This window comes from Colletotrichum abscissum (assembly GCF_030869225.1).
Source record: "Colletotrichum abscissum strain IMI 504890 chromosome Unknown Scaffold_11.1, whole genome shotgun sequence".
Lineage (NCBI taxonomy): Eukaryota > Fungi > Ascomycota > Sordariomycetes > Glomerellales > Glomerellaceae > Colletotrichum > Colletotrichum abscissum.
Window position 1 is genome coordinate 1,263,703 of NW_026849999.1, and position 26,032 is coordinate 1,289,734.

General features: G+C 54.7%; 9 protein-coding genes across 9 annotated transcripts; 6 read left to right on the top strand and 3 right to left on the bottom strand.

The window, feature by feature from the left end:
• Positions 1-608: 608 nt before the first annotated feature.
• CABS01_05753 (uncharacterized protein) lies at positions 609-4,317 on the bottom strand (the record flags this gene model as incomplete). Its single annotated transcript, XM_060539121.1, has 2 exons — positions 609-787; positions 843-4,317. 2 exons carry the CDS (start codon positions 4,315-4,317, stop codon positions 609-611), a joined length of 3,654 nt encoding a protein of 1,217 aa, XP_060405383.1.
• A 1,830-nt stretch (positions 4,318-6,147) lies between these two features.
• On the top strand, positions 6,148-7,793 carry CABS01_05754 (uncharacterized protein; the record flags this gene model as incomplete). Its single annotated transcript, XM_060539122.1, has 2 exons — positions 6,148-6,736; positions 6,829-7,793. 2 exons carry the CDS (start codon positions 6,148-6,150, stop codon positions 7,791-7,793), a joined length of 1,554 nt encoding a protein of 517 aa, XP_060405384.1.
• A 984-nt stretch (positions 7,794-8,777) lies between these two features.
• On the top strand, positions 8,778-8,948 carry CABS01_05755 (uncharacterized protein; the record flags this gene model as incomplete). Its single annotated transcript, XM_060539123.1, has 1 exon — positions 8,778-8,948. The coding sequence occupies one exon, from the start codon at positions 8,778-8,780 to the stop codon at positions 8,946-8,948; it is 171 nt and encodes a 56-aa protein (XP_060405385.1).
• A 775-nt stretch (positions 8,949-9,723) lies between these two features.
• On the top strand, positions 9,724-11,797 carry CABS01_05756 (malic enzyme; the record flags this gene model as incomplete). The annotated part of the gene is made up of 5 exons (XM_060539124.1): positions 9,724-10,029; positions 10,215-10,284; positions 10,361-10,657; positions 10,716-10,959; positions 11,017-11,797. 5 exons carry the CDS (start codon positions 9,724-9,726, stop codon positions 11,795-11,797), a joined length of 1,698 nt encoding a protein of 565 aa, XP_060405386.1.
• A 1,076-nt stretch (positions 11,798-12,873) lies between these two features.
• CABS01_05757 (carboxylesterase) lies at positions 12,874-14,591 on the bottom strand (the record flags this gene model as incomplete). Its single annotated transcript, XM_060539125.1, has 2 exons — positions 12,874-13,908; positions 13,977-14,591. The coding sequence occupies 2 exons, from the start codon at positions 14,589-14,591 to the stop codon at positions 12,874-12,876; spliced, it is 1,650 nt and encodes a 549-aa protein (XP_060405387.1).
• Positions 14,592-15,510: 919 nt separating this feature from the next.
• CABS01_05758 (major facilitator superfamily transporter) lies at positions 15,511-17,174 on the top strand (the record flags this gene model as incomplete). The annotated part of the gene is made up of 3 exons (XM_060539126.1): positions 15,511-16,061; positions 16,120-17,089; positions 17,148-17,174. The coding sequence occupies 3 exons, from the start codon at positions 15,511-15,513 to the stop codon at positions 17,172-17,174; spliced, it is 1,548 nt and encodes a 515-aa protein (XP_060405388.1).
• Positions 17,175-18,168: 994 nt separating this feature from the next.
• On the bottom strand, positions 18,169-18,587 carry CABS01_05759 (40S ribosomal protein S21; the record flags this gene model as incomplete). The annotated part of the gene is made up of 2 exons (XM_060539127.1): positions 18,169-18,400; positions 18,556-18,587. 2 exons carry the CDS (start codon positions 18,585-18,587, stop codon positions 18,169-18,171), a joined length of 264 nt encoding a protein of 87 aa, XP_060405389.1.
• A 625-nt stretch (positions 18,588-19,212) lies between these two features.
• On the top strand, positions 19,213-22,023 carry CABS01_05760 (AT hook domain-containing protein; the record flags this gene model as incomplete). The annotated part of the gene is made up of 1 exon (XM_060539128.1): positions 19,213-22,023. One exon carries the CDS (start codon positions 19,213-19,215, stop codon positions 22,021-22,023), a length of 2,811 nt encoding a protein of 936 aa, XP_060405390.1.
• Positions 22,024-22,417: 394 nt separating this feature from the next.
• CABS01_05761 (NUDIX domain-containing protein) lies at positions 22,418-23,897 on the top strand (the record flags this gene model as incomplete). The annotated part of the gene is made up of 3 exons (XM_060539129.1): positions 22,418-22,713; positions 22,764-23,134; positions 23,215-23,897. The coding sequence occupies 3 exons, from the start codon at positions 22,418-22,420 to the stop codon at positions 23,895-23,897; spliced, it is 1,350 nt and encodes a 449-aa protein (XP_060405391.1).
• Positions 23,898-26,032: the final 2,135 nt, after the last annotated feature.

A 26,032-nucleotide genomic window follows, 5' to 3' on the forward strand; every position in this document is an offset into this window, starting at 1 on the left:
ATTTCGTATTCGTCGCCTGAAATCAAGAAAAGTTTGGCGCAAATACACAAGAGCCGAGAAAGAAAGATTCGATAAAAAGAAAAAGTGACGAAGACGGCGGCACTGTAAATGTCCTCAGTCGATTATGGGAGCTGAGACCGGCGTACCGTTCTGTCAATCCATCAATGCAAAGATCCATACGCTCTCTCCTCTTTTTTTGGTTTCCAACACTCGAATCGAAAATGGGAAAAAGTCGGATGCCCTCGCTTCCCGATGCTGATGTAAGAGAGATCATCTCCCAAGGTGCCTCTCCCGATATGTGTACTCGAACAAGAAAACTGAATTAGGTGTGTATCGGCGTGCGGGGCTTTTGCGTATTCGTGTGCCCGAACCCGTCCACTGCCATCCGGATGCGACTTTCGTCATGCGAATGGGTATACAATGCTGATCGTAGAAGACTGGAAAATAGTTGCTCTGAGAAGCACATGATGCTGGTAATGATATTCGTGGGTCTCGTGACCTTTTGCGGTTGTGTTTTTTCAATGTGATCCGTATGGGTCATCATCCTGCTCTGCATGGTAATCAAACGTGCCGTTCTTAACGGACGTGTGTAGTTGTGTCTGGATTCGTTACTGTCCCTGTCCCATGGGGAAAGGTGCCGGTTGTCCAGATTGCTGGAGTTGCATGGCCTTCTGCTGGGCGATTCGGGCCGCATCAGCTTCGGCCGCGACAGCTGCTGCCTTTTTCGCAGCGAGAGTAGCCTTTCTTTTGTTGACAGCGCCCTGCATGCTGCCATTGAGCCATCGTTCTAGAGAAATTGTTAGTGGACTGTAACATCCGTGATGGGGTTGCGTAAAGCGTACTTTTCATCGAGGCCGACATCTTCTCCGACTTGGTCATGGTCGAGTAATCCTTCTCCTCCCCTTCAGCCTGGCTAGGCGGGGCCGATGACTTGGCCGAGGTAGGTGCAGACATTGGCGCTGGCCGAGGGGTCGACAGGTTGTACTCGCTGACGTCCGTAGATGTTTGGCGCGGCGAGGCTGGGGGCTTGATGGTCCATCTGGAACCATTGTTAATCAGCTTGAATGACACCATCATCCGGGGCTGAGGGGACTCGGCTGCATCGAGAGTCGCGGTGAAACGGTGTATATCAGCGAGAATATGCTCGCCCAGTGTCTCTTTGGGTGCGAGCTCCGGTGCGCTTTGCTTTCTGTTGATGCGAATGATGCGAGCCTTCTTAGGCTGGGGCTCGGCCTCCACTTCTTCCTCGTCGACTTCCTCCTCGTCCTGCCAATTTCGCTGTCGCTTCTTCTGACGCAGTCCGTAGGTAGATCCGGCGTCCGAGATAGTGGCCATCGACGATGCCGAGGTAGGGCGAGATTCGTCGGTTGTTTCGGGTGCAACAGCAGCAACATGGCCGTTGCTCTTTCGCTGCGCTGCGCGACCTCTCTTGGGGGTCGGCTTCTCGGGCTCCTCTGGCTCTTCCTCGACAATGGCGGCCGACTTTGGTTGTCTGCCACGCTTGCGCTTGGGAGGCTGCACCTGCTCTGGCTCCGGCGGCGGGGCGATGGCCTCTTCTTCGGGAGCAGGTGAATTCGGCTCCGAGACCACTACGGCAGACTTCCTACCCCTCGGCCCTCTCTTCTTGGGGCCGGGCTTGGCAGGTGAAACTGTTTGCGGCTCGGGCTCAGGCTCCTCTTCGGGATCTTGAGCTGAAGCCGCCTTTTCTGCGGCGGCAGCCCTACCGCGCTTCTTCGGGCCCGGCTTGTTGCTTCCCGGAGTTGCTGCACGGTGGTCGTCCTGTAACACGCCGTCAAACAACTTCGGGGGGTTGCGAGTTCTCTTGCCAGAGACGATGACTCCGTCGCCCTCGGCAGCCTTGGCGCTTGCTTGCGGCTGGCTTCGGAGTTGGCGGACACCTTCGCCTCCACCACCCTTCTGAGCGCCGGGATCTTGGTTGCCCACTTTATTGGGGTGAGGATCGTACTCAAAGTGATACGTGGCGGCCATGATCCTGTCTTGCAAGCGTTGCTCGAGAATCCCGGCGTCTTTCTCCTTGATCGTGGCTCGGGAGCCCTGCACCTCAAACTCCTTTTCGATGTATGAGTCTACCTTGGCAAAGGCGTTCAAGTCGGCAGTCTTCTTTTCGTAGGCGGCATCCTGAATGGCGCGACGCTGGGCATTTTCTTGATCGTCTACGACCCTGCTGCACTCTTTGTACTCCTCTTGATAAGCAAGGAGGCACTCATTGGCCTGAGCCAGAAGGTCCCAGAGCTCCTCTTGGGGGAGGTCCTCGGAGTCCTTTAGGAAGGCTAGAAATTCGGCAGGATCCCTAAGCTTTTTGAACCTGTACTGTTTTCTGAAGCGTTGCTTCGGCATCAAAGCTGGTGTGCTGGTCCCAGTCGCGGCTGAGGGCACAACAGGCGACCCTTGGCGGGGCGTAAGTGCGGGAGTCGGGGCAGCCGAGTTGTAAGCGGACCCTTGGGAAAGTTGCTGGCCTTGGCTGTCGGGTGCGAGATCCTCATCGTGATCGGCGTCCCGCTCAGTGTCGTCAACTTCGCCGTCTGCATCGGCATTGGCACCGTCTTCTGCGTCTGCTTCAGCACCCTGGCCATGGGTGTTCGCATTGGCATTCTCGGGCGTCTCGTCAGCGATCTCTCGCTCGCCGGAAGTTTCAGCGGCGTCGGCATTTGAAGTGGGCGCAGATGCCTCGACAGCGACCGGGTAGATGGAGTGGGTGACATATTCGCCATCAACGTAAGGTGTAAGGTGGGACCACGGATAGCGCTTCTTTTTCGCCTCAGGAGCGGCGGGTTGGGGTTGCGGGGATGCTGCTTTGGGTTCGGGAACAGCAACGGGTTCAGGAGCAGCAACATCGTCCTGCATTTCTGCATCGGGTTCCTCTGCAACATCAACGTCCATCTCGTCTTGAGGCCGGGACAAGTCCTCGGACTGAGTCGTGAATGATATAGAGACGTCGACATCTTGTGAAGGGGCGGTGGGCTGTGTACTTAACGGCTCCTCTTGAGGCGGAAGCTTATTTTCGGTCGCTTCGATATGACCATTTACCTTTGTGTCTTCTGTTGACACATCGGCGATAGACTCTCGTGGTTCTTCAGTCGGCTGTGCGACGTTGACATGGTCGATGTTGTTGGTGGCGTTGAAAATCTGAGCAACGGCTGGTGCGGAATTTTCCTGAGTACCGGAGACAACAGCAGAGTCGGCGTTGACTGCCGGCTCAGCCATCTCCGGCAGAGCCGTTCTCTGCGGTAAACTTTCAGTAGGCCGCACGGGAGAACTGGCCTCTCTCTTGGGCTGGATAGAATAATCTTCGACAAAGTCGCCATGATGAACTGTTGTCGCCCCGGTGTCTGGGTGCGGGCCAGTGTTTCCGATAATGGTGACTTGATTGACGCGGATGGGCTGGGGGTGAGCGATGATAGGGCCCGCTACCTCATCCGCGGCGGTAACAATGTCGCCGGGAACGGTTTGTGCTTGGCTCTGGCTCAATTGACTCTCATCCTGCTTGATGATCTGATGGCCAATGGGAGATGCCAGTTGAAGTATTACCTGAGTCTTGCGTTGGATGGGCGACGAGAGCTGGTCATGGTTTTCTGGAAGGGAGGCGTGACCGGAAATGTCCTTGTCATTGTCATCATGGTCAGATGCATCATCAGAGCTGATGAGGTCAGAAGAATCGCCCACCACTTCAATAGTATCCTTGACAATATCCTCGTCTGATTGCTGAGAGTAGAAGGATTGCTGTTCGACGACGTTCTTCCGGGCCGGAGTCCGACGACGAGCGGCGGTAATACTGGCGACGGAAAATTCTCTCGAGTTGGCGCGGCGCTTTTGTGCTGTGGGCGTGTAGTACTCCTCGTCGACGACTTCACTGTCAGCCCGCTTCTTACGGGTAGCAGTGCGAGGGGCTGGGATTGCAATCTCGGGCAGCTCATCCTCAAAGTCTGCGGCGGAGTAGTCGATTTTCGCACGCTTTCTCAAAGTGTGAGGGCCCTTGCGGTAGGTCTCGTCTTCTTCATCTGCGGGCCCGTCAAAGCCGCTGGTGCGAGATCTCTTTCTAAGAGCCTTGCCAGGGCCAGGACCAGATCCGCCCGTACTGGGAGATGAGCGGACACTGAAGGGGTTATTCATGGGAATGGGCTTTGCGTTGCGGCGATTTTGAGGTGCCGTCTGAGGAGTGCGAGAGGCAGCAATGGGAGGAGAGCGCGTCATGATGCTCGAGTTTGACTCGCCGCCTGCGCTGGTATCAGACTGGATGCTGGAAGTGGGAAGAGTTTTCCGGCGATTCGGACGGCCACCGCGAGAGCGCTGGTCCATAGCTGTCAGAGCAGCGGTTGTGTGATGGTGCAGTCCAAGTAAGAACAGGTGAAGAGGTGACCTGGCTTACGGAGACGGATGTGTAGATGATTTGGGGGTAGAAGGGGAGCCGCAATAAGATGGCGGAGAAAGCCGAGAAGTCATTCAATGAGACGGGAGACGACTACTCTGAATACTGATGTGATGTGAATGAAGAGCTAATGAACCCTTGTCTCGTCGTAGATTTAACGGATGGCAGTAAGAGGCTGTCGGTAGGGGGAGGGAGGTTGAATGTGAAGGTGCTGGCGAAAAAAACCGGGTTTGATGCAAGTAAGTGGTGATGTGGTGGTTTGACTTGACTTGGACCACCCGACTGAGAGCTGAGAGTGAGAGCCAAAGGTTGTGTGAGTGGTGAGTGGTGAGTGTGAGTGAGCGAGACCGAAAGAGACCTGAGCTGAGAGAAACGGGCCTTGCTGTTGCCAATACCAAATAAGACGTCAAATTTGAGAGCAGACAGGACGGGTCTGCGCGATAGCTAGAGCAAACAAAAACACGCTCTGGAGACAGCTAAAGAGCCAAAGAAAATAGCGACGATATTTTCAAGAGGGCAAAGAAGTCGTGAGGGTAAGATATCTGAGGTGGAAAAGGTGGTGATTTGTGCTGTTGGTGGCCCCTTCCTGTCTTGTTGCTGAGATGGCTCCTTCCCGTCTTCACTTTGACTTGCATTTCTCAATTTTGCCTTGCCAGCCGGGGCCCTGTCCACGTCTGCGTCCACACACGTCCACCTGTTGCTCTTGCTGGCCTGGCTCAGGCTGGCTGCCACTTCCTTCCGTTCCGTTACTGGCTGGCAGGGGCCGGGAGAGAGAAAGGGAAGGCACGACTGGGCCCCTTTGGAACGCTCCTGCACTGGCATTGGCTGTTAGTCCTTCCGAGCCAGCCACGCCTGGACCACAAGGCAATGGGAAGGAAGGAAGGAAGAAAAACCGGTACGTGGGTACATGGAAGGGCCCAAGGGGGAAGGGACTCGGGAATGGGATACGTACCTATCTCTGGCTGACTTGCACCCCAAGTTCCCGTCTCGTCAAGCATCCCAGGACCTATGATGGGAGCTGGAGGAAATCCCTTTAGTGGCCCGACCTCCCTACAGCTTGTCACTATGGGCGAACCTACAGCAGGCTCACCCCTATAGCCACTGATCAAAACCCCTAAAAGCCCGCTGTAAGCCTTGACAGACCAAGAACGAGAGAACCCAGCCCGGCCAGATGGCGACTTCAGACGGGGACCCACAAGACACGCTTTTTTCATTTCCGACTGGGGATGGGCGTTCACTCAGGGCCAATGAGATGACACGCTTCTCGTCCACTCCGGATACGGACTAGCGCATCCCTTCTCTCCGCTTGATGCATGTCCCGTCCCTGGTGAATGTGATGCATGTCTCCAGCAGCTGTCGCCAATGTGTGTGGTGCTGTGCGGCGTGCCTGCGCTGGTGCATCAGACTCCCCCGTTTGGTTCACAGTCGGAGAACATGAGGTGAATGTTCAACTGCATCTTGGTCAACATCAATAACCGCCCGTCATCATTCGAGCAGTGAGCTGGTGTCTCTCCGTTACACCCACCAATATCGCCTTGATCGCTTCGGCCTGGCCCGTCGGACTTGGAACCCCACGCTATAATCATTGCTCCTTCCATTTGAGCTGTTGTTTCACGGTGTCCTGATACCTAGCGCCGCCTGACTAAGCTTGCCGAGCATCCCTTTTGGAGCTACCTAACCGCCCTCAAAGTGTTGCACCTTGTAGCTAGTGACGTCTGCCCCGCAACATCACCAACACCACAATCCTCCCATCGCCCAACATGGCTTCCAAGAAGACAAAGCCCGCCGCTGCTGGCGACGACATTGACGACCTTTTTGATGGAATTGGCGACAATGTTGCCCCCCCTAAGAAGTCGCTCGAGAAGAAGCCCAAGCCTACCACCGCCGCCTCCAAGGCTATGGCCGATAACGACATCCTAGCCGAGCTTGAAAAGGACCTCGAGCAACCCTCCCGTCCGCATACGCCGCGCCTTAAGGAGACGGCAGCGAAGGGAATCCCCAAACGCTCTGCGACCCCCACCACCGACGACAAGTCGACTGCCCCCCGCAAGTCTACCGACAGCGCACGATCTCTCCGCGCGAGCTTCACCCCCAGTGCCACAAGCTCCGACCTGCAAGAACCCGAGAAGAGGCCTGCTGAACAGCTTGCCACTGCCTCCTCATCAGCTGCTTCTCCCGAAGCCGCGCCCGCTGCGGCTGCTGGAGGTGGTTGGTGGGGTGGCATCTTCAACACGGCCACTGCCGCCATGAAGCAGGCCGAGGCTGCTGTGAAGGAGATTCAGAAGAACGAGGAAGCCAAGAAATGGGCCGAACAAGTTCGTGGAAACGTTGGTGGCCTCAGGGCTCTTGGTAAGTCCACAAGCTGGTTTTGCCATCTCCTAAACGCAACCCACGCGCGTTGGTATAGAGGGAACAAGTAGGTTTTAACACTACCTTTACAGGAGATAACCTTCGCCAGCAAGCTCTTCCGACATTCACGAATATCCTCCACACCATTGCCCCTCCCATTAGCTCTCACGAGAGACTCCTCATTCACATCGCCCACGATATGGTCGGGTACCCTTCCCTCGATCCATTGATCTACGGCACTTTCTCCCGCGTCATGTCCCAGGTGGAGGGCGGCGAGTTGATGGTCATTCAGCGAGGCCAAGAAACCCACAGCCGCAGATACTCCAATGACAGTGGCGCGGGCTGGAAAGACGGTCCTTGGTGGAGACAATCCGACTCCCCGCGTGACCTGGGTCTGATTAAGGGTCTGACCGAGGGCACCAAGCTCTGCCGTGCTGGAGCCGAGGGTTACGCCAGCGAGTACTTCGCAGCCCACGGCGGTGTCGAGCAGGCTCGGCTACGTGCGACTGAGCCGGTGAGCGAAGACAACCCGGTCCGCAGCTCCGACCTCTTCCTTGCCATCCAGGCTGTGGGTACCACGGCCGACTCTGGTCTCTTTGCCAGTACGTCGGCTGTGGAGAAGGAGAAGGAGACTTCGGCCGTGGCCGAACAGGATGAGGCAGATGAGATGGTTTGCTTCGCCGTCTTCTGCCTCGACCCCGTCCACGAGATTGAGTACTCGGCCATCAGCCAGTCCATCCCGGCCAAGTGGATCCGCTGGTTGGACGCCGCCAACCCGCTGACTCCTGCCAGCGGTGATGATGGCCAGGAGGGCTCTCTGGGTCAATCTATCCCGGATGAGATTCGTGAAATTGTCGAGGGCGGTGGTGTCGACCCCCGCGAGTGGGTCGCCGAGTGGATCGAAGAGCTGTTGAGTCTGGCTGTGGGTGTCGTGGCACAGAGGTATGTTGCCAGAAGAATGGGTGTTGGTGAGGGAGGCATTGGAAAGGGCAAGAGGCGCATGGACGAACTCGTTCAGGATGGTGGTGGCGAGGCTGCCCGGGCTGGTCTTATCTAAGCCAGCATCGGATAGCAGTGACTGTATGAATTTATCTAGGTGTTCGGGTATACCGTTTTCTTCATCAACATTATTGGAGAATCATTATCATTATACAAATGGCACCACTAGTGTTCACGTTCTTGCCTCTTTGTGTGCCGAATGCTTGAATTGTACGCCAAATGTGTTCTTGGGTGACCAGCAGTTCGACGTTAATATCTGCTTCAATGTGGCGTATGGTTGATGGTCATCGGATAAAACCATTGATGAGAAAGCCAATAGACATATATGTTCATTTGCAACGCTGTAGCCTCATGAAGAGCGTGCTAAGCTCAGACACCTAAGATAGTCGCACTGTCGACACCGCGTTGACTTCCGACATTGTTGAAATGACTCCTATACAATACTTGGCAACCAGCATCATATACATTGGCCAATAGAATCTCATTTTGCTTCAGTCAAAGTATTGAAGTCTATGGCTTTGAAGTTGGTCACCAAGACCGACTTACACGGGCGCGGAACGCACCAGCCGGCACCAGCTGCCTCACAAGCCCGGCACCTCCCCCGAGTCCCCACATCGGATTCTCTCACGGGTGCGTATTACATAATCTGAAAGCTCAACGTAAGATTTGAGAAGAAAATTTCCTTCCCTCCGTATCCTTCACTTGATCAAACTCACCGGCCGAACACCGCATTTTGCAAAGACAGGCAGCGCAACAAAAGCAAACGGCTCAAGTGAGTCATACAGGGATGGTCTCGAACTTCTACGAGAATGGGCATTATGTTTTGCCTCCCTGTGCTCTGTTGCGGTGTCCATCGCGTCAAAGCATGAGAGTGGTGTGAAGCCAAACGAAACAGGAAGGATAGCTTTAATCATCCTTACCTACCTTACAGCAGCGTCTACCCAGTCACTTGGATTATTCACGAGTCTTTGCTTCGGCGAGGGTCTCCTTCTTGTGCCGCGTTTTGCGGTACACTCTGGAGAGGACTGGAAATACACTATTTATGAGCGGTAAAAATGGAGGGGTGAAGGGGCGTTTACGTCTTTTTCCCTCTCGATTTTTGCTGAGCTGCAAGAAAAACAGGACCATCATAGTCCATGCCCATCTTTTTTCCTACATGGGCGAGGCTCCAGGCGTACCGACAGATTTTGTTGTGACTTTTTGTTTTCCATGATTTGAATTGAGAGCATTGCCGGTTCAAAGTGCTACATGCCATCCACGTCCATGTTGCCCAAATGACTTGGATGGCTCCAAAGTGCTGAATGTCCCAGCAAAGTACCTGCACCACGCCCTCAATCAAGCCTCTCAGTCAACAAGACGAGCTCATCAGTGCATTCCTAACATTGGGAAGAATCATGGATTCGAGCAAAAAGGTCACATTCACACCGGCCGAGTCCCGGTCGTCTCCGGTGTTTTCCTCCACCCTTTTGGGCCACCGACATGCAATTGAAGTTGCACCTCCCCCACCTCACGCACTTACTCAAGTTGCTGTCACCATTCACCACAAAGAACGGCCTGACGTCACCTGGCAGTCAGCGCTCACAAACGGCAGGACGGCAACGCCATCAAGCCGCTCTTTCCTCTCCTCCTCTAAGATACCTCGATACCTCACGTTACCCCCCTTTTCCCCGAACGTGAGGTACGTAGCTGTTCTTTAGCGTTTCTGTGCCAAGGAAAATGTACATATTGAAATCCAAAGTGGACGGCGACGTCGACATCTTATCACGACTTCCCGTCTCTGCTGCTTGCATGTGCTTCTCATCAGACCATCTCGACTCCCACTTAAACACACTCGTAAACCTGACTGTGCAAAGCTCGAGGTCTGCGCTTTACTCATCTTGACCTTCACTTAAGCTCATTGACATTCGATGCCACCCAGAATCATCGTGAACCCTCTTCGGAATATCATCACCACCCGCCGCTCCCGTTTACCCCGTCTATCTCACACCATGGCTCCCACCAAGGACCGCAAGGAGTCCAAGTTCTCCCACCTGCCTCTGAGCACCAGCGGCCCCATCAGCTGCGCCGTCACGGGCAGCGCGCTGCTCAATACACCTTATCTCAACAAGGGAACAGCCTTCCCTGATGACGAGCGCCGCGAGTTCAACCTGACCGGTCTGCTTCCCCAGAGCATTCACTCCCTCGAACAGCAGCTGCACCGCGCCTATGAGCAGTACAAAAGCCGCCAAGATGACCTGGCCAAGAATACATTTTTGACGTCGCTGAAGGAGCAGAATGAGGTCTTGTACTATCGGGTATGTATTTGAATGTTACCATATGTTGAAGCATAAGCGATCTGAGACTGGTGCATAGTTGTTACAAGAGCATCTTCCGGAAATGTTCAGCATCGTGTACACGCCAACCGAGGGAGATGCGATTCAGAACTTTTCAAGACTATTCAGAAGACCTGACGGCTGTTTTCTAAACATTAATGATGTAGATCGAGTCTATCACGACCTCGCCCAATGGGGGCGACCAGAGGATATCGACTACATTGTGGTTACCGGCATGTACCCCGTCCCCGCATATGCCACCTTGTCTTCCGAATCTGTTATGCCCGAATGATCCGCTGACTAGCTACACCAGATGGAGAAGAGATCCTGGGTATCGGAGACCAGGGTGTCGGTGGTGTTTTGATCTCCGTGGCGAAGCTCGTCCTCACAACCCTGTGCGCTGGTGTTCATCCCAATCGAACACTGCCTGTGGTGCTCGACTGCGGCACTGATAACGAGGAGCTCTTGAACGATGGTTTGTATCTGGGACTCAGACAGAAGCGTGTGCGGGGACACAAGTATGATCGCTTCGTTGACGAGTTCGTCAAGGCTGCCAGGAGGCTGTATCCTCGCGCTTACATCCACTTCGAGGACTTTGGTCTCACCAATGGTAAGTATGGTGGTTCTGTTTGGATGGGGGCCCCTGCTAATATGCGATGGATTACTAGCCAGAAGAATTTTGGATCAATACCGCCCCCATATCCCGTGCTTTAACGACGATGTGCAGGGAACGGGATGCGTCACTTTGGCGGCAATCACGGCTGCTCTACACGTCAGTCAGCAGAAGCTCACTGACCTGCGCCTGGTCATCTTTGGTGCTGGCTCAGCTGGTGTTGGAATCGCGGACCAGGTCAGAGACGCCATTGCCGCCGAAGGAAACATGAGTAAGGAGGATGCTTCCAAGCAGATCTGGTGCGTATATACCCGCAAATCTTACAAACTGCACCATTCCGGCTAATAGAGACACAGGTTGATCGACAAGCCCGGTCTCTTGACCACAGATAGCGAGGTATCCGCCGCCCAAAAGGGCTTCGCCAAGGACCCTTCAGACTGGAAGGACAAGGACGCGTCTCTCCTTTCGGTCATTCAGAGTGTCAAGCCCAATGTCCTCATCGGGACTTCGACCAAGCCCAAGGCTTTTACGGAAGAAATCGTCCGCGCCATGGCAGACGGCGTTGAGCGGCCCATCATCCTCCCTCTCTCCAACCCAACTCGTCTCCATGAGGCCGTTCCGGAGGACATCTACAAATGGACCGACGGCAAGGCTCTCGTCGCGACAGGTTCCCCTTTCAAACCGGTCAAGGGCCCCTGGGGTGAAGGCGGTAAGGAGATTGAGATTGAAGTCGCAGAGTGCAACAACTCTGTCGTCTTCCCGGGCATCGGCCTCGGCTCCGTGCTTTGCCGGGCGAGCCTGGTGACGGACAAGATGCTCGTTGCGGCTGTGGAGGGCGTCGCGTCGCTCAGCCCCGCACTCAAAGACCAGACGGCGCCGCTGCTGCCGGGTGTGGATGTCGTCAGGGACGTCAGTGTGAGGGTCGCGCGGGCGGTGATCAAGGCGGCCGTCAAGGAGGGCGTGGCGACGGAGGAGGGGATCCCGGAGGGGGACGAGGACTTGGACGAGTGGATCCGGGAGCAGATGTGGTCGCCCGAGTATCGCCCGCTCAAGCTTGTTGAATACAGTGAGGCGAGTCGGGAGGCCAAGGGTGAGATGAAGATTGCTGGGAGCTTTAGCAGAGTTGGGAGCTGGTAGATACCGTCATTCAGTTCACGCGTGAGTGTCCGAAGACGGCAAAAGGCAAAAGTACATGCAACACCGGGCATTCGCCGGTCGTCTCCGACCCGACTACTACTCCGGCCCTCACTGGTTTATCGATGGGAGAGCGGACGGGATCCCGAGTTCTCCAGTGGGTGTGGTCGCATGTGTTATCTTGCCGGAGTGGTGATGCTGAAGTTGGGTGGAGGTTGGTGGTGAGGCTCTGGAGAAGGGCCTCCAGCCTCATTGGGGTCATTTGAGGAACGGACGCAGAACAACTATTTTTTAATACTGAGTTAGATGCTAGATAATTGCCTGAACAGATTTATGTAGAAAACCGCGCGGAATTATGTTGTGGTGTTGTTTGGTGAATTAACTTGGTCTTTTATTCTTGCTTTTCAAATGCGTACAAAGTGGCGATAATTGCGCTCAATCTTAGGACTCAACATGAAGGTGTACGATATTTTCTGTCCGGCATGAAGAGAAAAAGTATTCGACTGAGACAATCATCTAGCCATGCTTTAATCTGGACCCTGGTGATATCTGATAAGCTCCATCGCTGAGACTTTCCGTTAAAGTTCACATTCAATAACAGCAAGGTGAGGTAGTGAGATAGGGGAAGGCCGTTCCCACGATAGCAACACGATGAAGAAGCCTACGAATCAGTAGTATCTAGCACCCCAACGGATATTCCGACTCGGTATCTATTTATGCCACATGGACCTATAGATTGACCTTGACGCATGGTCCTAGTCTGCGTTACAGGGTATTCGAGCGCCACCCAATGGTCTTGATCCAGTGTCAATTTTCGAGTCAGCTCTCCAGCCACGCCTCAGTAGACAAAGACTCATGAGCTCAATCAATTGTCTCGGCCTTGTCCAATGATATGTGCGAGATTGATGATTGCGAAAGTATCAGCATCGGTCTCGGCTTTGAGTAAGAGGCTTCTGTGCCGTGAGTACCTAGACTCTCAACAGTTGTGGTCATACATAAACACCAGGAAATTGAGAGACTGGGTCATGGAGGATTTATCATCGAGGTTTTTACTTTTTTATTTCTACTCAACAACGCACTCATTGCTGCGACACATCAACCTTTGTCCACCAAAACTCCGACTCCTTCCTCGCCCAAGTATCGGCACACAACCGCGCCGGAACCCCCGCCTCGCCCCCAATAAGCTCCTTATTCTCCTCCGCAAACACCAACGCCTTGGGATCCTCCGCCACGTACCGCTCCCACGTGGGCCTCTCCGGCGCGCTCTCGCCCCGCACGGCATTCGGATCGCCCGCCACGATGAAGCTGGCGAGGTACGCGTTCAGCGTCAAGCACAGCTCCTTTTGCGTCGGCGAGATTTTTGTTTTCGCGGGCTCGCAAGCCTCGTAGTACATGTTCTCGCCGTGGCGCGCGCGGTCGAGGAGGGAGCTCTCGAGGCCCCATTGGTAGAGGTAGACGGGGAGCGCCGGGTCCGCGCGGGAGGCGAGGTCGGCTGTTTGGCGGACGGGCGCGACGTAGGCGTATTGGCCGTAGGCGATTTCGAGGCGGCGGTATTGCGCACCTGTGCCGTCGAGGGATTCCTTGTAGGGTGAGGTTGGGATGGTAAGGGGGTCCGGGTAGAGTTTGTCAATGGTCTCGACGTCCTCTTTGGAGAGCAGGGGAAGCAGGTCGGCAAAGAAGGAGGTGAAGTCGTCAGATTTGGAAACCTTTTTGGAGATGTAGATGGAGCCTTCGTTGCGGTTGAAGCCCGTCATGATGGGGACTTTGCGCCAGTTGTTGAGGCGCCAGGATTCCATTGGCGGGCGGGGGATGATGTCGCCGTCGACGACGGGCTGGAAGGCCCAGCGGAGGGACGGGTTATACTTGTCAAAGACTGCGATTTGGGCCTTTTGGACGACCTCGGTGGGCGCGGCGCGGAGGTAGGCGAAGGTCTCGGCGGCGGAGAGGTCTGGCGGGCAGCCTGTCTCTGCGAGGAAGTCTGCGAACTGTGCTTCGTGAATGGGGGCGCTGTAGGGGCGGACTGCGCGGGATGTTGGGGCGCCGGACTCGAGGATGACTTTGTGGAAGAGGGGTGGGTTGTATTGGCCTTCGTCGTTGATGAGGATGTGGCCGATCTGGGATTGTTTGTCAGACTTGAGTCTTCTCTTTCATGGTAGAAAGGAAGGTCACTGTGAGGACTTACAGAGTGTGCTCCGGCGGAGATGCCAAAGAGGGTGACATTATTGGGGTCTCCGCCGAATGCCGTGATGTTGTCGCGAACCCACTCGAGGAGAATGAGTTGATCTTTCAAACCGAGATTCACAGAACCCTCCTCGAAACTCTTAGTGGATGGTAGGAAACCGAGTGCTCCAATTCGATAGTTGAAGGAAACGGCAATAAAAGCCTGTCCCGAGTTGGCCAGGAACGAAGCCGTGTTGTGCATCATGGCGGTGCCTCTGTTGAATGCGCCGCCGTGGATGTACACGGCAACGGGCAGCAGTGTCTCATTTCGAGACGACGAGACGGGCCGGAAGACGTTGGCGGTTAAGCAGTCCTCGCTGTACTCAAACGCTGGACCGCCTGGGAAGAGTTGCTTGCCCGGTGCGACGGGGCCCCATTTCGAGGCGTCGATTTCCTTTGTTGAGGGTTGGACTTTGACCGGTGCGCGGAACCTGCGATCTCCTGTCGGCGGGAGCGCATACGGAATACCCTTGAAGGCTTCGACTGGCCGGGGGAGACTGTCTGACACGACTGTGCCGATGACGGTTCCCTGGGTGAGTTTCACTGAGGGACGGGCATCTTGGATTGTTGAACCCATTGTGAATATCTCTTGGAGTTTTGACTCTGCCTTGATGGTGTGTAAAGACAAGTGATTGAGTTGAGTTTAGTTGAAGTGTCTCAACCCGCAGTTCACAACTCGCAACCGGGGTGCATCCCACGAAGCTCTTATCGATAATCGACGGTTGCTCGTACCGGCTTCCCGACGAGTTGCAGTCGACTTTAGCACACCCACTTTCTCGGACAAGGTCCGGATAGTGAATGACCTGACTAGTAATACTCCGTAGTTATCGAATGGTGCTTGGCGCCGTGGCGGGAAAGGCTTGATTAGGCGTTGAATGATTGTGAGAACGACTCAAAGAGGCTATTGATACCGGGGCTTTCCCGCGGGGACGATACGGCCGATTTCGGCGAGACGTGCTTTCGGACGCAGATCTGGGCGCCGGACTCCCCCTTTCGACTTTCGACATGTTGAATAGAGTCAACAAATGCCCCCCGTTCCCGGCTTATCAGCCCCCGTCCGACTTGTGCTATCGGACGGGCCCCGACTCATGGGACCCCCCCGGCACGACTTCCCCGCGATAGCCAACTGCCATTATTTCCTAGTGTACCCAGCCGAATTCCCAGTCTTGCGGATAACGTCGCCCGTAAAATGTGGTTCTATATGGATCTGGGTTCAGATAAGACGTCCCATTGACGGACTCCTGGGCCTCCGCGTTATCATACCTATCTACCTAGTTGTTTACCCCGGACTGGGTAGCGTGGCGTGGTCAGGGTTGTCGAGATAATGACCAATTGGCAATGAGACATTAAAGGAGTTATCCCTCTTGTCAGAGAGACGGGAAACCCTTGGAAAAGTAGTAGGGAGGCTTCATCTTTGAATCTCCTTCTTCTCAGGATCACCACTCTCACCTTGTCCAAGTCTTTGTTTTCGAAGTTCCCCGCCTACATCGACAACAATGACCGAGAAAGTGTCCAAAGACATCAAGGTCGCCGAGGATGGCCTCGAGCCGACAAAGTCCTTCACGACGGGCGAGGTCGCGCACCTCGACGAGTCCGAGGCCTTTCTCCAGGAGAATAATATCACAGAAGAGTATCTTGCCGAGCTCGTCAACGACAAGGAGAAGAACCGACGCCTGGTCCGCAAGATTGACCTCATGATCCTCCCTCTCCTGGCCGGCACCTACGTCTTGCAGTACATTGACAAGCAGGCGCTGTCCTACGCCGCCGTCTTTGATCTCTTTTCCAGCACGAGCGTCACGCAGACCGAGTACTCGTGGTTCGCGAGTATCTTTTACCTGGCCTACCTGGTTGCCGAGTACCCATGGGTCTACATTGCGCAGAAGACGCGCATGGGCAAGGTGGTGGCGGGATGTGTTCTGTCGTGGGGTTCGGTGTTGATGATCACGGCTGCGTGCTCCAACTTCCCGGGACTTGCAGCGTGCCGTTTCCTCCTTGGAGTTTTCGAGGCGCCCATCACGACGTGCTTCATGATGATGGTTTCCATGTGGTAAGTCTCGACGTCTCGCTCCCCCTTATGTTGACATTGTCCTAATGCGTGCATTTAGGTACGTGCGATCTGAACAGCCCATGCGAGCAGGACTCTTCTACTGCTGCAACGGTGTCGGCAGTATGCTCGGCGGCGTTCTCAGCTACGGCATCGGCCAAATCGACTCTTTCCCCGTCTGGAAGGCCGTCTTCCTCATCTGCGGCGGCATCACCGTTGTATGGGGCGGCCTGCTCCTCGTCTTCCTCCCAGACAGCATCTTGAGCGCCAAGAGATTCTCCCTCGAGGAGCGAGCCCTCCTCGTCGGCCGCGCGCGTCTCGCAAAGACGGGCGTCCTTAACAAGACCATCAAGTGGTACCAAGTCAAGGAGGCCTGCCTCGACCCCCAGGTCTGGCTGCTGACGCTCTTCGTCCTGCTCAACGAGGTCATTAACGGCGGCGTGGCCAACTTTGGCAAGCTCATCATCAAGGGGCTCGTCACTGACCCGCTGTTGACCACGGCGCTGGGAATCCCGCAGGGCGCCTTCCAGGTCTTTTGGATTCTCACGGGTGCCTACACTGCATCCAAGTTCCGTAACCAGCGCACGACCGTCATGGCGGTGTGGCTCATCCCCACCATTATCGGCTGCTGCATGATCTGGAAGCTGGATAGAACGCACTACAAGGTCGGCGTCCTGTTTGGCTACTACATGATTGGCTGCTACGTCGCTTCCCTGGTCCTGGCCCTGCAGATGCCGGCAACGAACCTCGGAGGATACACCAAGCGTATCACGGCCTCGGCCATTGTCTTCACGGCGTACTGCGTGGGTAACATTATTGGGCCTCATGCGTTTTTGGCCAAGGAGGCGCCGTTGTACGCGACTGGGTGCAAGCTTATCCTCGCGTGCTCGGCTTCGCAGGTGGCTATTGCTGTTGGGTTGCGGATGCTGCTCATTCGCCGCAACAAGCAGAGAGATGCTGCTGCGGCGGCTGCTGGTATCTCGCCTGATGCCGAGCACGATGATGAGGGAGTTGATTTGACTGACAAGGAGGTGAGTTTCCCGAGCTTCTGTGACCCGCAAGAGACTTTGATAACTAACATGTGGACAGAACCCCAACTTCCGTTATGTATTATAAGATGTTTTAGAGCGGGACCTGTTTTAAAGATGACTATAGACAAGAATCTGTTTAGAGCGACAATTATGAGACCATGTTGATTCTGAGAATCGAAATTGAACTGTGAAGCGTAGTAGAACGTAGCCCGAGATTGCCCACATAAAGCTGGAGATGCGACTGGGCAGCCGGCCGGGTGGCTGTATCCCCAGGCTGTCTGTCACTGTGGGTATCAGACACGGAAAACCCTCTAGGTAGATCGGAGCATCTATAGCTTTGTCATCCTCGATAGCTCGTCCCCTACTTATTTCGTCAGCGGAACCTGGACATTGTGACTCAATCATAGATCCTTAGGACGGGCGTCCGCTAAGTCGCAGCTATCGGATACAATACTAAGTCAGTCGTCTCTCTCAAGGCCACAATACACAGTCTCGGAGGGATTTGCAGCGGAAAACTTGGAGATGGAATCATATTCGTATTGACAGTCTGGCAGCTGCGCCTAGACATGTGAGACCCGTATCTGTACCATGACGAACACCTTAACGGCCACGGCTTTTTCAAGGCCTGCATCAATCTGCGGCACGGAGGCTATCATAGTAGCCCCAGAATCCTCGACCATGGGAGACCATCAAGGGTGGCACGAGAATCCTTCGCTAGCCGGGGCGTGGGAGAGGAGCAAAGATATTGCATCGGGAGCGAAGGGGGTGAGGGCGAGTGGTCACTGGGGACTTTTGTGGTAGTTTGTCTTGATCTCGAACGCGGAAAATCTCATTTTGTTGGGTAGTCGTGAACCATTCCTATGCCATTTTCCTCTCCGCAGAGAGCCGGACGCCTCGAATTGGCGATATACCATGCAACCAACTCTAGATCCATGATGTCGACCGACCAGACCGAACGACTAGACCCTTTTGACAAGTCAGCGCAACCGTCCGACTGTTGTAAACAGCCCTTTTGCGAGCCGTACAATAAAACTCCCGACGTACCATCCTTCCCCCCCGAGGTCGCATCCTTTCAGCATTTAGCGCTGGCCGGACCAGACAGCCTTGACGAGGCCATCGCGCTGGGCCAGACGGTTGAAGGCATCGTCGCTCTCGCCCATCGCACGAACGAAACCGGAGAGGGCGTAGACGTGGTTCTCGCCGGGGACGGCGCGGCCGTTCTCGTCAACCTTGGCGACGGAGATCTGGACGGAGGCGTGGTCCTTGGCCTTGATGATGCGGTTGGTGGCGCTGCACTTGCGCGGAACGTAGCTATTCGACGAGGAAAAAACAAGAGGTTAGCATGGGACTCTCGATATCGAATTTTTGGTGTAGTCGGGCTTTTCCCGCGAAAGCTTCCTCCTCTCGATTTCGTCTCGCGCGGGCATTTCGTGGGATGGTTCGGTATGGGGAGGGGGATTTCTCACAGATCGACGATCTCGCCCTTGTCGTTCTCCATTGCTGCGGCTTGCGTTCGGGGTTGACTAGAAGCAAGTAGGTGGTGGTTTGCGTGGATGTTGTCGTTCGCGGGGTCGAGATGCGGGAGAGCTGTGGTAGACTGACTGCCTTCTTTTTTCGAAATTTCGTGTGGGCGGGCCGAAGCGGCAGGAAAGGGTTGAGATCACGTGGATCTAGCGACGTCTGCTTACCTCATACTGAAGATAAGATAAGAAACTTGTCATCGCCAAAATGGAAAGAACGGTCTGTGCTTCGATGACCAGGGTGCTCCTTCTGACCCCTGCTGCAGATACCTTACGGTACGTACCCACAACCGTCTAGGCCTGGAACTCGGGCCCCTCCACTCCACGCTTCCTACTGCTGCTGCTGCGCGTTGGCGGGTGCTTTGTTGATGTTCAAAGTCGACGGCGTGAATTCCATCTAAACTGCCACCGCCACTCGAATACGCCCCTCTCTCCCTCCACCGGTCCGTCTGACTTCGCAAGGGAACAACTGATGCCTCCGTCATCTGTATAACACAAGCGATTGTTTTCTCTCGCCGGCACACCCACGAACCGTTCAATCTGCTGCGAGTCGCATCAAAACCATGCGCTTTGCGCATCACGACGGGTTTGCCGAGATTCACGATGGGGTCGCCGTTTCGAAGCACCCGTCATGACGCCTATAAACTCTCCTCTTCACCGATCTTGCCATCCCTTGACCAGATCAAGTCTCAATTCCCCAAGCAGCCACCCATACGAAGCCCCATAGCTGCCAATTCCACACCAACACATGCGAGCCATCACTTCGCCAATCCTTCGAGCTTCCTTCGCCGGGAACAACCTGCGATTGACTTGACGACGCCATGTAGAGATGAACCTGCGCCACATCGACCACAAGAAGAGGAGGAGGTCACAGTGATATCCATTGCGAACGTACCCAGACCGAAACGCAAGAGGGGCGTCAAAGTTCTTGAGAAAAAGGCGTTCCAACCGCCTTCACCCTCCAAACCGATCAAAGATGCGTCTGCCAGTCCACCAGGGAAGAAGTATGCGAACCCCAAGAAACCAGCTGCAAAGTCTGAGAAAAAACCCAAGACTGCAAAGCCCAAGGCAGCAACAAAGAAGAGTGGTGTTCAGAGTCGCCACTTTGCGAAGCCCAAGTCTGAAGGCAAAGAGGATTCACCTTTACCACCACCAGAAACAGAGCAGGATGCCAATGAGCCATTGGAGCTCGAGACGGCATTAAGACGTCGTGTGGACTGGACGCCGCCGCCAGCCGACAATGGCATGACTTCAGGATCGAAATCTTCCCAGGCCATCGACCTCCTATCCTCGACTGTGAAAAGCCCAGGGCGTGCCGCGTCGAAGGAAACATTTGACAATCTTTTCGAAAAGTTTGGTCGGCCGGACGAGGAATTGAAGAGACCCTCGGCTGAGCCGTCCGATGGCGACAGACCGGTGTTGAAGAAGAGGAAGTTGATCGAGACAGTGCCCATCAACGAATCGTCAAAAATGGGGCCACCTCAGAAGGGGCCCTTGAAAGTAAAAGCACCGAGGAAGAAGCCACGTACAATCACCGAACTGGCCACGGCAGCCTATGCGGTTCCAGATGCTACAGAACAGGAGCAGCCGTCTGCGGCTCCAGTCGAGAGTGTCGAGGACGGAGAAGAGACTGCCAAACCTAAAGGAAAGAAGAGAACATCCAAAGCAAAGAAACCAAAAAAGGCTCCTCCACCTGAACCCATTCTGTTGTCACCAACTGCAGCCCTCAGACAAGCTGCGAAGCAAGATTATGTTTTCGGGACTTCGAGCCAGCTGGCACGTGAACACTCGCCTACTTTCCTCAAGGATCTCCAGTCTGCGCTGCAGGCATCAAATTCAAAGAGAGAAGATCATTTCGTGACTCCGATCAACAGCGACGAAGTTGAACCAGAACCCAAGCAAAAGCTTTGGGACGTAGGCGCGAGAGATGAGGATGGCAGGCTGCTGGATTTGGAAGTCATCAATCTTGCCGAAACTCCACAAACAGCACCGCACGTTGCAGATGGCCTCAATCCTTTTGGTTATACTGGAATCGATCAAACAATGGCGGCCCCGCCACCTCATATGCCGTCAGATGTCTCTTTCCCGGATATCGAAGACCTCCTGGCAGGAGACATGGCAATCGACTTGCCGCCACATCCTATTGTTTCTACACAAGAGAAAGTAAATGCGCCATTACCGGCTCACATGTTGTCGGACATGTCCTTTCCAGATATTGACGATCTTCTGGGAAAAGAGACCGATAAGGATGGCAAGCCTCAGACTCAGAAACAAGCATTACCCTCTTCGCCGCCTCCTAGGTCAGTTGAAATCACATCTCAGTCAGTCGAAGTGCTGTTGGTCTCTTCTGGTTCTGGACCAAACCATGTGGAAAAAGCTAGCACTCTGCCACCACTGGAGTCACCGCCAGTACAAGCCTCTAAGGCGTCCAAGCCTGTAGCGACGGAGGATACGGCCCCAGAGATAGCGAAACCAGACTTTAGTCTCTACACTGACAACCAACTTGCGCGAGAGATTTCGTCATACGGATTCAAACCAGTCAAGCGAAGGCAAGCCATGCTTGCACTTCTAGACCAGTGCTGGGTGGGCAAGCAAAGGACTGCCCTTTCATCGCTTCCCACGAACCGCCCCATCACGACCACGTCCCCGGCGCAAGCTGCTGCCAAGTCACAGAAACCAGCAACCACCGTTTCTCCCAAGAGGCCGCGTGGTCGCCCGCGGAAGACCAGCCTAGTTGAAGCTGAAGCTGAAGTTGAAATGCCTTCCAGTGAGCCGCCACCGTCCGCTCAGCCGCCACCACCTTCTCCCAAACGAGGCCGTGGTCGACCGAGGAAGAATGCCGAGTCGACGACAGCTACTCCCTCGACGGCCAGTAAGAAGGGCAAGTCGAAAGCAACGTCTGGCGCATCAAAAGAGCCGAAAACATCTAGGAAGGCGGCTTCGGCAGTGGCATCACCGCCTCGGAAGAAAACGAAAGTGACAAAGGTCATCGAGATCCCAGATTCGGAATCAGAAGGGCCGCTTTCCTTGTCACCATCGCCATGCTCTTCACCTGAGCCGACTTTCTCACCAGCCCCCGAGGAAGCTGCAGTGTCAATTGGCGACGATACAGAAATGTCACTCGCAGCGTCCCAAAGCCAGCGATCGGAAGTCTTGTTCGCGCGTATCACTGAAGCTGTGACCTCGTCGCCTCCAACGACAGACCCCAAGAACCCGTCCTTCCACGAGATGATGCTAATGTATGATCCGATTGTGCTTGAAGATCTTGCTGGTTGGCTCAACACCGGACAGCTATCCCGGGTCGGGTATGACGGTGAAGTCTCGCCGACGGAAGTGAAGCAGTGGTGTGAGTCAAAGAGCGTTTGCTGTCTGTGGCGCGAGAGCTTGAGAGGAAAGGAGCGGAAGCGGTACTGATTCGGCGCCTATGTTATGCATTTACGATACCCATTGAATAGTCTTGCATTGGTTAGACACGGTCGTCACAATAAGCTTCCTGGTGTTGATTGAGATGATCCCCTGTCGCCGTCTCGTCAACAACCTTCATAGCACATGATTATTCTTCATTCAAGATAAATTCGATTGAGAGACGTTGATGTTCGAAATGATATTCCCCGAATAAGATGACATGTGCGGTTAGGCCGCACTGTCTGGCGTCGTAAGTGTTGATGAGAGTTAGCAGCAGGGCGCGGTCACAGGGCGCACACCGAACCTCGGCAAAAACGTCAACCCCCGCCGGGTCGGTGATCTTTGTCCCAGACACCTCATGACCTTCGACTCGAGCTGATCGACTGTCACCACCAGGTTCTCAATGCCTTCGTTATCACCATTATCCTATCCAGGTAGACTCTCTTCATTAAGAAACTCATTGAAACAATCAATTCGATACCCAAGCTTCTCATTGCACTCATTTTCACGTTCGATTGCGACGCGCATTTCGAGCAGGGATCTCCAGCCAAACACGTCACTCATAGCAACGCCTGTTTCACGCACCGTCCGACAACAAGCGGGCGCATCAAATATCATCATCATGTCACAGCAACGTTCATCTTCTTCATCGCCGCCTAAGCGCGAAAGAGAGGTTATGGAGCCTCGGCCCAGTGCGAGGTGAGTTCCGCTCATAATTAGACATGCAGGCTCGGTGTCAGCTCACACAGCCCGGCCCATAGCATCTTGCTCCTCTCACCGACAAACCAGGTCCTTCTGCTGCACCGGGTGAAGACGTCCACATCCTTCGCATCGGCACATGTATTCCCCGGCGGGAATCTCGATCCATTTCACGATGGAGAGATCCCGCCAAGTGATGCCCGTGAAAGGCATGAGGACGGCCACGCGTATCGGCTAGGTGCCATCCGTGAGTGCTTTGAGGAGACGGGCATCCTCCTCGCCACTCGGAAGGGCTCTGATGACAAGTCTACTCTCGTCAACGTTCCCACGGCGGAAAGAGAGAAGGCTCGCAAGCAGATTCATAGCGGCAAGTTGCGCTTTAGCGAATGGGTCGACAGCGTGGGCGGCGTCCCCGACGTTGGTAAGTAACGAACCATTACGTCAAGCGCTTTCATCGCAAGACGACGCAAAAGATTCAGTATCACTCACGCTTCCAAACAGGACGCCTCATTCCCTTCACCAGATGGGTGACGCCCACCAACGTGCCCAAGCGCTTCACAACGCAAATGTACATTTACATGCTCCCGCACTCGGCCTCAACCGGCGCCGACGCCGCCGAGAACGAAATCATCGTGCCGACCCCGGACGGCGGCGTAGAGCACACGGCTGCCAAGTTCGACGACGCGTGGACCTGGCTCTACCGCGCCGACAAGGGCGAGATCATCCTCTTCCCGCCGCAGTATTACCTCCTGTACCTGGTCTCAAAGTTCTGCAAGGCCGCGGCACCGTCCCCGGCGCCCGGCAAGGGCCATGGCGACGCGTACTTTGCGTCGCAGAGGCGGGGCCTGCTGGATTTCCTTCACAGAGCGCCTACCGCTGTTACCGAAGCGGGTCGGAAGCAGCCTTCGTCTGAGATTCCGTGGGCGCACAAGGTGATGAGCCCGCAAAACTTGTTCATTCGCGAGGGGGATAATCGTATCGTGCTCGGGCTTGACAAGCCTGGTCCCGAGCTCAAGGGGTCGGGCCGCGGAGGCGATTGGGAGAGGGTTGTGTTGGTCAAGTTTACGAGGGACGGTCCGCGCAAGGTCGAGGTGAGGGGTCGCGAGGAGGTGTTGAGGGAGGAGAAGGAGGCGAAGAGGGCTAGGGAGGCGGAGGAGGAGAGCGAGGGGAGACATAAGCTTTGAAGCTGTGGTCGTCGTCGTCGTCGACGGTCGATGATCGTAGAGCCTGGAGGTACTAGTTAGTTGCTGAATGAGAAGCTGTTCCCTAACCTGGCTTCAGGATCGTGTGATTACGGTCTGACGCTGAACATGTCAGAAAAGAGAGACAACAACTCGTGGTGTTGCACCCGCATAGTCATCTCACTCTTCACCCAGGACTCTGGTCAGCGGTTTTTTTTTTTTTTTTTGGCATTCTACCACCACACACCACCGTTCAAAACCTTAAAAAATGCTTTCAACGATGAGAAGAATGAGATCTGATGTATCCCAAATGGTCGACAGCAAAAGGGCATTAGTTATTGTGCAGAAAATAAGGCATCCAGGGACACCCGTTGCAGGAGTTCTCGAGTCAGGGCAGCGGTCACACCCTCCCCCTCCTCTGCCCTGCCAGGCGAACCACCTCTGCATAGCAAAATTAGTCTGAGAGAGAGTCGAAGGCGCCTGGATCTGGGGGATGCGATCCTCCCCGAGAACTCCTCGGCCCAAAGGGTGAGCCTCCTAGCAGAGCCTCACCCTCAAAGAGGTGGTTTGCTCCGAGCTCAAGGACACGCAACCCCACATACAGCAGTGCAGGCATCCTAGGAGCGTTGGAACCAAGGTGAACGCAGAATGATCCTAGTCTCCTAGCCTCTAGGGCCGCAGTGAATGCGGCCTTCACCCTGGCCATCCATCCTTCTTCTTCCCCCCTCATACCTATCAAGAAGGAGCCGGTATTACACCACCCTCCCCAACTTGGCCTGTTGATCGATCATTGGCTCAAGATACTATGATCTGATAGCATAACTCCGCTTAAGCCGTGCTTGTGAACAAGCTCGAGGTAAGCTCAAACCTAGTTTACTGGTGTCTCGCACAGAGATCTGCCAGTCGTGGGGAAGGTAGGACATGTGTTTCCCATGATGCTCATTCTTGGTTCATGTTCTCTCACACATCGAACCGATGTCAAGCCCGTCAGCAATGCTCCCCCACGCGATATACGCAATGTTTATGCGTAAACATCCTTCACCTTCGACGACTGGTCTCGTACCCGAACATGAGGCTCTGACCTCGGAGACCGCGAGAGTCTGTCACCGCTTAAACTTGCATCGCGCACGCGCTGGCGCTGGCGCCCTCCCCTTCATCCTTGATCCTCGTCCGTCTATCGTCACTTCGTGGTCGCCAAAGAAACGCCATACGACCATTATCTTGTGGCTTTCTTCCCCCTCCTCTTCATACGTGGCATCGGGAACGACTATCTCCCCGGATGGCTTCGGTCTCGTGGACGCAGATCATACCATCATGACGTTGAGTCCTGCCGTTTTCTTTGATGATTTGATCACAGTTCCGTTCGGCTGTTAATTCGAGACGGTAAGCCAAGCAGACATTCTCCCCAGAAGCAGTGCCGACCCTAGTTTGCGCCCAATCGTATATCATGGATCGCATATTGGATCTTTGGCCAGCTGTTCGTCCCGCATTGTCACACCGGTTCTTTCGATCGAATCTAGGCCTTTGGAATCAAACATCTAAAACCAGTCTTTCAACCGGAGCCATTGGTCTTTTCGTGTATTCTGCTGTCTTTGGCATCTGAAGTAACCATATCCCTGCACAAGGTAGGTGAGGTAACTGTCACTCTTCATCGCAGATCATCGGCTCGCCGATGTCGAGTTCGCACTTGCCGAGCCAACACCAAGTTCACCTACTTTACTTACCTCACCCACCTCCGCAAGCTGCACTGCATGGTAACACGTTCCTTCGACCAGCCTGTCCGAGGAAAACTCGTGTCGTACAGAGTTGACCTTATAGGGATAATACTCAGCAACGGGTAGTGGCTCGCAGGCTGGTACCACATCGTACCAGGCGCCCTGTATGTGCCCTTGAAAATTGATGGGAAAGAAAACCATGGCAGGAAGAGTAAAAGCACATACTTATCCTGGAGAACCCCTCTTTCTTGCATGGATGTGACTTCTTGATTGGAAGGTTCGGAATCGTTGTTGGTGCGGCTGCAGGAAACATGCATGTCGGCCATAGAAGCAACAGCGGATCTATGCTGGATTAGTATATCCTGCCGGGGCATGGCATTTGGTCAAGGTGAGGAAGAGGGAGAGAGAGAAAGAGAGTGCAGA